This window comes from Lactuca virosa, chromosome 4 (genome assembly GCF_052849685.1).
Source record: "Lactuca virosa cultivar CGN04683 chromosome 4, Lactuca_virosa_CGN04683_v6, whole genome shotgun sequence".
Lineage (NCBI taxonomy): Eukaryota > Viridiplantae > Streptophyta > Magnoliopsida > Asterales > Asteraceae > Lactuca > Lactuca virosa.
In genome coordinates, this window is record NC_136429.1 from 373,285,976 (window position 1) to 373,295,658 (window position 9,683).

The 9,683-nt window shown below is 33.6% G+C and overlaps 1 protein-coding gene across 1 annotated transcript; it reads right to left on the reverse strand.

The window, feature by feature from the left end:
* Window positions 1-830: 830 nt before the first annotated feature.
* LOC145108747 (phospholipid-transporting ATPase 1-like) lies at window positions 831-6,997 on the reverse strand. The gene is made up of 7 exons (XM_079045821.1): window positions 4,940-6,997; window positions 4,522-4,828; window positions 3,693-4,353; window positions 3,458-3,581; window positions 2,914-3,133; window positions 1,382-1,840; window positions 831-1,292 (listed from the first exon to the last, which is right to left on the reverse strand). The coding sequence occupies exons 1-7, from the start codon at window positions 6,483-6,485 to the stop codon at window positions 1,070-1,072; spliced, it is 3,540 nt and encodes a 1,179-aa protein (XP_078901947.1). The 5' UTR covers window positions 6,486-6,997; the 3' UTR covers window positions 831-1,069.
* Window positions 6,998-9,683: the final 2,686 nt, after the last annotated feature.

Below are 9,683 nucleotides of genomic sequence, written 5' to 3' on the forward strand. Positions count from 1 at the left end.
GAAAAGGCAAGTTACCCTTTTAAGTCATTTTCCCTTAATGTTATTGAGGGGAAAAGGCAAGTCGTGAATCGAATGGTTATCAAGCTTATTTGGTGGAAATCATTGAATCTGTGTCATATGAATATCCTTCACGAAGAATAAATTGTACTCAGAGACTTTTATCAGTTGTGTTGTGTCCGAAAAGGCTAGCTCGGTAGGTCATAGGTTTATGACATCATTTTTTTATAAAAGATATGGCAGCTATTCATATTACAAATTTTAAAACATGAGAAAAGTTTTATATAGCATGCTTATGATTTCATGATATCAAGTTTTTTTTATATATATTTCTTTCTATAAAGATGGAATTTTAAAAACAAAAGTAATATATGATGATAAATTTATAAAGCTAATATGTGAAACGGTACCACAATTCGTCTCAGTATAATCAATGGTATATGGTCATATAATGTATTTAAAACATTATAGGTGCATTTGGTTGTAGAAAATTGTTTGTAATTTTTCTAAAAAACATTTAAAAAATAAAGTTTAGTTTTCATTTTTAGTTTTTTAACAAATTTTTAGAAAACATGTCTGCTTAAAACTGATGGAGTTTTCATTTTCCATATTTCAAATTTAAAAAGCTTTGGAAAACTGCAAAAATCATTTTTCTAGTTTGCATATAATTTGGAAACAGAAACTTTTTTATTTTCTTGAAAAAAATTTCAAAACTAAATCAACTAAACGCATTTTCAAACTTTTCACTTTCATTTGAAAATTTTCATGTAAACCTAGAAAATTTTCCACAAACAAACACACCCTATATATTTCTAAAACAATAATCTTGCATATAGTAAAAAACAAAATAAACAAATTTAAAGAATTTTGAATCCTCTAATTCATGTGACAAGAAAAAAAAAATTATACAAAGAGTAGTATACAAGTTTAGAATAATTGCATACTATCAATGAACAAAAAAATACACAACAATGGAGAATTGCTCCATCAACTTCTCAAGAATATGACAATTTTTTTTATAAATTAAAACCAAAAGAAAAAAAGAATATGATATCATCATCATCATCATCATCTATCTTTGAGGTGGGTGGTTCATTTCTATTTCTTCTATTCCTCCATTTCTTGTTAACACCATTGAATTCCTAAACTTTTCTGCTTCTCTTGCTATTTGAGTGTCTGAAGGCTTACAATGTTGCATAAACATCTTTACAACAAACCGAGGAATCATCGATGCTATCACAATCCCAAACAGACAAATCCAAAATAATCCACTTCTTGCTAAATTAAAAATCGCCCTGCAGTTTTACAAAATTAAAATTTATTATTACTATTAACTTTGTAGATTTATAAAAATCAATGAAAAGTAGGATGCTATTTTACATACCAGTATCCAGGCAAAACGGGAATAGCATCAATAACAACAACACAAACACAAGTAGCAAAAATGGAGCCCCAAATGGAAGCATGACTAATCCAACTCCACCTTATCACATCCATAGCCAAATGTATATTCACTATGAACACAACTGCAAGTGTCCACAAATCTCCTAAACTTGATCCATCAATATCGGTTTTCCAATACGCGAATACAGGGGCAAAAAAGACAATTACACTTTGCCATAATGTGTCGGCCATTGTCACCCAAAACAACTTTGAATTGTAGCTTTCTTGTCTTTGTCCTGCCCCATAAAGTTGAGGGTATGCCATGAGAGATTTTCTTCCAAGATCTTTATCAAGAATTCCAATCACAATTGTGGGAATTGCAGTGTAGATTACTGAGTATAAGACACTGCTCCATTCTGTTATGGCTGTTGTTAGAGTGAACCCCGTGAAAAGGACATACCTGGAATCAAGTTTTGTTAATAATGCCAAAAATAGCAACCTACTTTGGTTGAATGTTGTAATTGGGTAGATTTTTCAAAGTACAAGGGCTTAACAAGAAAATATTGGAAGTATGAGGATGTGAATTGTAATAAGGAAGGAATACAAGGATGGATAAATGAAAGTATGTTTATATCAGAATGGATATTTATCATGTCTAATAATATACCAATATTAGTTTTTGGGTTAAATGCATGAAAAAAAGCAACATACTTTTCTTTGATTTGTTTAGGGAAAACTCCATAAAAGTCCTTATATTTTGGCCTCATAATCGATTTTGTCCTTAAATGTTTTTTTTATTCAATTAAGTCCCAAAAACCGGCGATTGTATTCATTTTGACCCTAGTTTTACCCGGTCAACTAGTCATCCCACTTTCAAAATTTACACTTTTAGCCCAGATTTTAAATTTTATTACAAATTTGGTCCAAAATTTACACTTTTGGCCCAGATTTCAAAATTTTGTTATGAAGTCATCCTAAATTTAGTTTTTTTACATCTTTTTTTTTTTCAAAATTTAGTATAAAATTATATTTATACAAAAAAAAAAAACATTTTCACATGAAAAAACCTTCTTTTTTCTATATAAAAACATTTTTGTATGCAAAATACCTATTTATAAAAATATTTTTTTATTTTAAATACCTATTTATAAAAACTTAGCTATTTTAAATACCTATATGAACGCTATTTTTTTTTTTAAAAAAAATATTTGTATGCAGCATACTTTTCTTTAATTTGTTTATTATAGCATCCTAGTTTCATTTCTTCAAATTACAACATTGTAGTTTTGAGAATTCTACACAATTATAACAATGTCATTATCCGGCTACAAACCAATTTTCACTATTCTAATTGGTTAGATTATCAAAGTATAATATAATATCCCAATAAAAAAAATTAGAAGTACAATTTCTTGATAAGAATAAACATGAAATTACAATGTTGTAATAGGAAGAAATGAAAGTAGGATGGTGTATTGCATTTAGCATTCTAAAAAGATAATGAAATAAAGGTAGTAGAGTAGAGAGAGTTACCAGAATAAGACAAGGACAAAAAGGGCATTTCTGTAAAAATTATAGAGGATCATATAGGACATTCTTTGGTAATTCCAATGACCATGGACTAATAAAAGTGGGACCAAGAACCGAAATTGGCCCATTGCAAAATCTGATGCCATGACAGCTTGGCGACCCTCTTGCCCACTAATTCCAACTCCTACATCAGCCATTTGAATCATTGACACATCATTCGCACCTGAAAAAAAGAAAAAAAGAAAAAATTGTTTATTTTATTATACCATCCTACTTTCATTTCCTCTTATTACATCATTCAAATACAAACCAATTTTCACTGATATAATTCGGTTGATTTTTCATAAAACAATGCCTTAGTAAGAAGAAGAAGAATTATAGTACAATGTTGTAATAGAAAGAAATGGAAGTAAAATGATGTAATACACAATTAAAGTCGAATTGTTCAACTCCCAACAACAAATTTAAGATGACTCTCTACATTTTTATAAAACCATTTTGATTTTAACAATTTTGACGCATAAAGATGTGATGCTTAGTTACTTACCATCTCCAATGGCAAGTGTCATGTCATCTGTCCTATTTTTTATGAGTGCAACAATCCCAGCTTTCTGTAGTGGGGCCACTCGACAACATAGTACCACAGCACAATTACTGGATAACTCAAATAGCTGGAACACAAAAATTTTAGAGGTCATGGTGCTGACATGGCGATAGCAATAGCATCCATGTGGATGCCACATCAGCATGTCTAGTTTTTAAATTGTATATATAATATTCACCTGTTCTTCAAGTTCAGAGTCAAGAATATAAACAAGGCTAGTTCCATCAATAATTAGGGCAACAGAACTCGCATCATTTTTTCTACACATAATCAAAGCATCTTCCAAACTCTTTCTACAAGAAACTTTCGAATTGTTATTAATAACAATCTGAATCATCTCACTTGTCAAAAGCTTAGACGAATAGCCAATAGAAATTGCAGTTTCTTGTTTGTCACCCGTTAAAACCCAAACTTTCATATTCGCCATTCTTAAAGACTCGATAGCTTCAGGAACACCCTTTTGCAATCGATCTTCAATGGCAGAAGCACCCAATAACGAAAGATTGTTTTCTAAATTTATGGCGACTTTTCTTAGTAATCCTGCTCTACCCATTAAAGCAGTACTTGCGATCTCATACGTTGATTGCCATTGGTCGAATTCAGGGATTGTGAGTCCACGTGTTGCTATAACTAGCGTTCTTAAACCGATTGAAGAATAGGAATGAAGATGGGTTTCGGTTGATTTTAGTGTATCGACGTTTAGGGTTTTGTTGATTACTTTGAACATGGTGGAATCGGCTCCTTTGACGAATACTTTTACTGTCGTGTCGGGGTATCCTAGAATAACTGACATTCTTTTTCTGTCGCTATCGAATTCGTGCATTCCAAGTACGTTAAATCTGCACTGGGAAATCGGAAAGAAATTATGGAAAATTAGAAAGATTGAGATTTTGTTTCTATGTATTGAGCTTTTGATTCATATCTATTATGTTAGATTTTGCAGAAATAGCTCAATCGAAGTTGCTATTTCTCTAAATTAACCCAAAAAAAAGGAATACACATCATACCTTTGTCTTTCTCCTTGAATATCAATAACTATGTGACCAGATGTTCGTTCAATAAGCATAAAACCATAAGCAGCTGCAGCATAAACAAGTGCTTGTTCATCTGGAGATTCCCCTTGATAATCAATCAACTTCTCATTGGGATCAGATGTGTCAACAACAATAGGCACAATCGTATTGCAAGCAGCTAAAGCAAGAAAGAAATCATATATCTCTTTGCTGGATTTTGTGTAATTTCGAGTTTGTGATAGTTTAAGAAGCTTCCGGTCAACCTGTACTTTGACTTTTGGCCTCCATACTTGCCCCTGAACTGAAAACAAAAAAAGATGACAAATTGTTAAAAGTATTTTCTTATTATAGCAGTGAAAATAGTTTTGTATTTCTTGAATTTAACCCAACAGAAAAAGAAAACTTTGTATACCTTGAATGCTGTACCCCTGTTCTTCACCATAAATTTCTGATTTCTCCCCACTGTAATCTACACCCGAAATACTTGCAAATTGGAACTCCATCTTGTTTTCAGTCAAAGTACCAGTTTTATCAGAAAACACATACTTTATTTGTCCTAAATCCTCATTTATATTCAACGCCCTGCACTGAAATCTTTTGTTTGATGTTGGATCAAACATCTTATCATCTCGGATCATAAAGTAAGCTTGTCCAACACGCACAAGCTCCATGGATATATACAAAGAAATGGGAATCATAATCTGAAACACAATCACTGACATCAAAAAAGAAAAGAATATTTCCATCCCCAACCCATAAAAGTTGTAATTCTCCACTTCTTGCTTTGAGTAATCTTTTTTTCTATAAAAGGGCATGAGATCAAGATCCTCTCCATGTCGCCTCAACCAAACACCAGCACATGTAGAAACAATTGTGCATAAACCAACAAGAAAGATAGATAACAAGATGATTTCTTTATTCATGTGGGTTTCAAGGCGACTTCTTTTAGATGGAGCTCCTGAGTTGTTAAGCATGGCTTTTGTCTCTCTTCCAGCATATACTGCAACTCCAACTGCCCAATCAGTGTTCTTGATCACACAGCCTCTAAGAACTATATTTGAAGGGCCAAGAGATAGACGTTTTCCATCAATCTCAATGTTAGCTTGGAAACCGTATATATTTCGATTGGGTTTCTCACACCTGATTAACCCACTGATTATATCCTTTTCAGGGATTCTTGAAAGGGTTTCTTGTTTTGCATAACGGGTCTTCAGATTTGATTCGCCATCTAGGTTTATAGTTTGGACATAAGCAACCCCAGTTGGATCACTGGTTGAGAGGAGTACAAGATCACAGGGAATCGTTTCATTTGCTAGGATTTTAATGACTTCACCTACTTGAATGTCTTTCCATTTCTTGTGTTGAAATCGATCGTTGATAAGAACAGATGATGTTTGGTTGTTTTCGATTTTATCCGATTTGTGTCGTCTCCAATCTTCGTAAGCGTCTTTAATTGCTGTAACGAGTAATACGCTTGCTAATGGCAGAATTGAGGCACCACGCCCAAAAACTGCGAGCTGGGGAAGCTGGTTGAGAATGGCGATGATTAGGAAGTACATGTAGGCGACTCTATGGAATTGTTCGAAGAGATTTCTAGGCAAAAATGTGAAGATAGAATACTTTCCTGTTCTGATAGAATTTCCAGAAAATTCAAACGTCTCGTTTGTCTTAAAGGGGTCGTTTATGTAAACCAACCTCGCATCGTCTTCGTTAATCTCTCTTCTGGACATACTAAATCCTTCGGAATCAGCACCGCTTCGAGATCCATGTCGCACACCCTTTGATCCGAAATTTACAGAGGTTGCCCTCCAGCTGTTCGACTTAATGCTTTGCTGGGAAGACGAATTTTGAAAGGTATCTGGTCGTTGTTGTTGATGTAGATTTGCAATCGAGATATTATCTGAGTTCTTACTGGATGTCGATGAAGAACGATCGGGAAGTGGACGATTGGAAGTCATGATCTGAACTTTACCTTCTTTCCATCTCACTTGAGGTTTATCAGATCGAGAACAACTATATGCAAACTAAATCTCGAAACTTACAACAACAAAAATAAATCTATTTACAGAATGAAATCGAAATCAATCAAATACAGAGAGCCAAGTAAATGAAGTTGATCGATTTAACTATAAACAAAAGTAATGGGACTTCTAATCATCAAAATCGAACTTACTTGCTTGAATGATAACAGCAAGAGAAAGATTGATGGTTGGTGAACGAACGGGTTAAAAAATTACAAGAAATCTGGAAAATTTTCTACTGGTGTTGACCTGTTTGGAGAATTAAATTGAATTGAAATGACATATCAGCAGAATTAAATAAGTATCTAGATAACTTTTTCCGACAGGAGAAAGAAATGAGTTGTAGGGGCAGTGTAAGCCTGTAAGGACGAGGGTTTTGGACATTAAAGAACTTATTTCTCGTGTAATCAATAATGGCGGAAATGGTCGCCGAAATTTGACCAGAAATGGAAAGACTGAAAATGGTGAATGGCCTGCACGTTAAATGGAATGTTTTATCATCTCAAAAGAAAATTAGAAGGATATTTGTCACAATTATCTAAAGATTATAAAAAAAGCAAGTAACTTACATTTTGCTATTTTAGTGACTTACTCTGGAACAACGCACAATTAACCTAATTAACCTACCTGAATACAATTATCGGGGAGTCCGGAATTCCATAATCGGATTACAGCTCCAAGTTCTAAGGAAGTTCGGGCGGTTGTAATCGTCGGTCTACCGAAGACAATACTTCTCTTACGGTAGGCTTTAGTTAAAGGATGATATTTGATGCATATGAGGATTCAGACTATGACAAGACAAATGTCAGTGTATTAATGGCGAAACGATAACAAACATTAATGTATCATTCATTCAGTCAAGTATTAATGACGAAACGACAACAATACGTTTGGATAAGACCTAGGAACCTATCGAACGTTCTCTCACGATAATAATAATGATGCATCCACGTATGTATAAAGGAGATAATCTATGAGAGAAGTAGGACACAAAGCGGTAAAAAAATTATGGAACCACTCTTTCACGTTAGAGTTCATAAATTCCTCCTCACGAACTAATTTGACCGTTAGAGCGTTCTCCTGTGTCAATATCCAAAGTTCGTCTAACGATTTTTGGTGTTGTTTCAAGGTCACTTCATCGACACTCAACATCTTATACGCAAACGACTCTCACTCAAAAACACAGTAAATATTGTTGGCACCATCTATGAGACCACGGAAAGAAGGTGTCGATAAAGATCATGTATATGTGCACACCTACACCATGAATAGCTTTGGGAAGTGTCATCAATCAAAATTCAAAAAACATGCTACAAAAGGAATAGATTTCCAACTAAGAAAAAAAAGGTTGCGAAGAAGAAACGGGATGTACAACCTAAAATACCATTCTCCAAAAACATACGAGAATCATAGTAATTCTTACTATAATTACCATAATGCATTTAAGAATCTAAATTTCAGATCGCATTTACAAACAATATAAATGAAACACATATCCTCAATTATGTAACAGCTTGGTTTTCATCTTATTATTTTAAAGGGGTTAACAATGAAAACGTTAATTATTCAATTAGAAAGATAGGTGAGATAAATAAAAGAGTAAGTAAACGTTAAAATTATAATTTTATGAGAATTAATAAATTAGAAGGAGTAAAATAGAAGGTAAATAATAAAAAGAATGAATTAAATCAATTTTGATATTTTTAATAATAATAATAATAATAATAATAATAATAATAATAATAATCGTTAATTATTCAATCCCCCTCTTGCAGGCGACAATCTCCATCAAGAAACAACAAAAGCCATCGTCGCCTGTCACCGGAAAATCATTGCTCCGATCTTCTGTCGCAGATGAAGAGCTTGACAAGGATCAAAGAACCAAAAAAAGTGGGGATCACTCCCCCGTGAACTCGCAGGACTACCAACGTCTTTTTCCTCTTCCTTTTTTAAACGTATCTCATAGCAATGACAACATTGTGGGCCCAACATTTGGTACCCTTGTATCCTAACAGTTGTTTCAACTCATATGCACATAAAAAGAAAAGAATAAAGGAAAAAAGAATTGGGCCAAATTAGCAAATGGCTGCCAACAATTACTTTGGGCCTAAATTCGGAAATGGATTCCAAAGAGTCTCGTTTTGGGCTCCTCCTATCATAAGTGGGCTGCACCATTTATTTTGGGCTCTTTCCAAACTATTTTATGTCATATTGGGCTACCTTAACAAATGGAACAAATGGGTTGATTAATTGCTCTTGAGCTTCTCTTGGGCTTTTTTATGGACCATCCCAACAAATAAAATTGGCTAACTTTGCAAGCGGACATTGTAGAGTCGAAATATCTTGTAATATGTCGAAGTCTGTATATTTGTCTGTTTCGTATGTTTCCTTATGTATTTGCTAAGGCATCTTTTTAACGAAGCTTAAAGTCTAGCCTTAGTATTTTTTGTACTTTCAGTCTCCTATAAATAGGAGCTGAACATAGAGTTGATAGTAGAGTTTTCCCATTTTTACTATCATTTTGTACTCGTGTTCATTGGAAGTAATATGAGCTGAACCAGACCTTATTTACTTCTCGTGTTCATCTTTTACTCTGATTTGATTCTCATACTCGATTAATCACAACTACAATTGGTATCATAGCAGGAATCAATACTGCTAAGATCTGATTTTCAATTGAATCTCTAGTTTTTGAGTCGCGAGTTTGTCTCAAAAGATTCCGCAATGTTTGATTCTGAAAATCATCTCTGATCTACAGTTTTGATTTGCTTATGCGTTTGAATTGTGTACACGAGTAATCGTTTTTGAGTTTCTGATCAATTCATTCATTCAATTTCAAGTTTCTTCAAGTTTTTCTGAAAAATCTCATCTGTACGTTAATGGCGAATTTCAACATGAACACGATGACTTCATTTTCTCATCTGTTAGGATCTTCTACGAAGATTCCTATGTTGATTCCAGAGTAGTATGATCAGTGGGCTGATCGAATGAGGATTACTTGAACGGATTGGACGAGGAACTCTGGAGCTGCATTACAGGAATCGCTCAACCTCCATCAAATGTTCAAAATATTGGATCATCTGGATCAACACCTGCAATTACTGATCAATCCACCAGACTGAAGAACAACGAAAA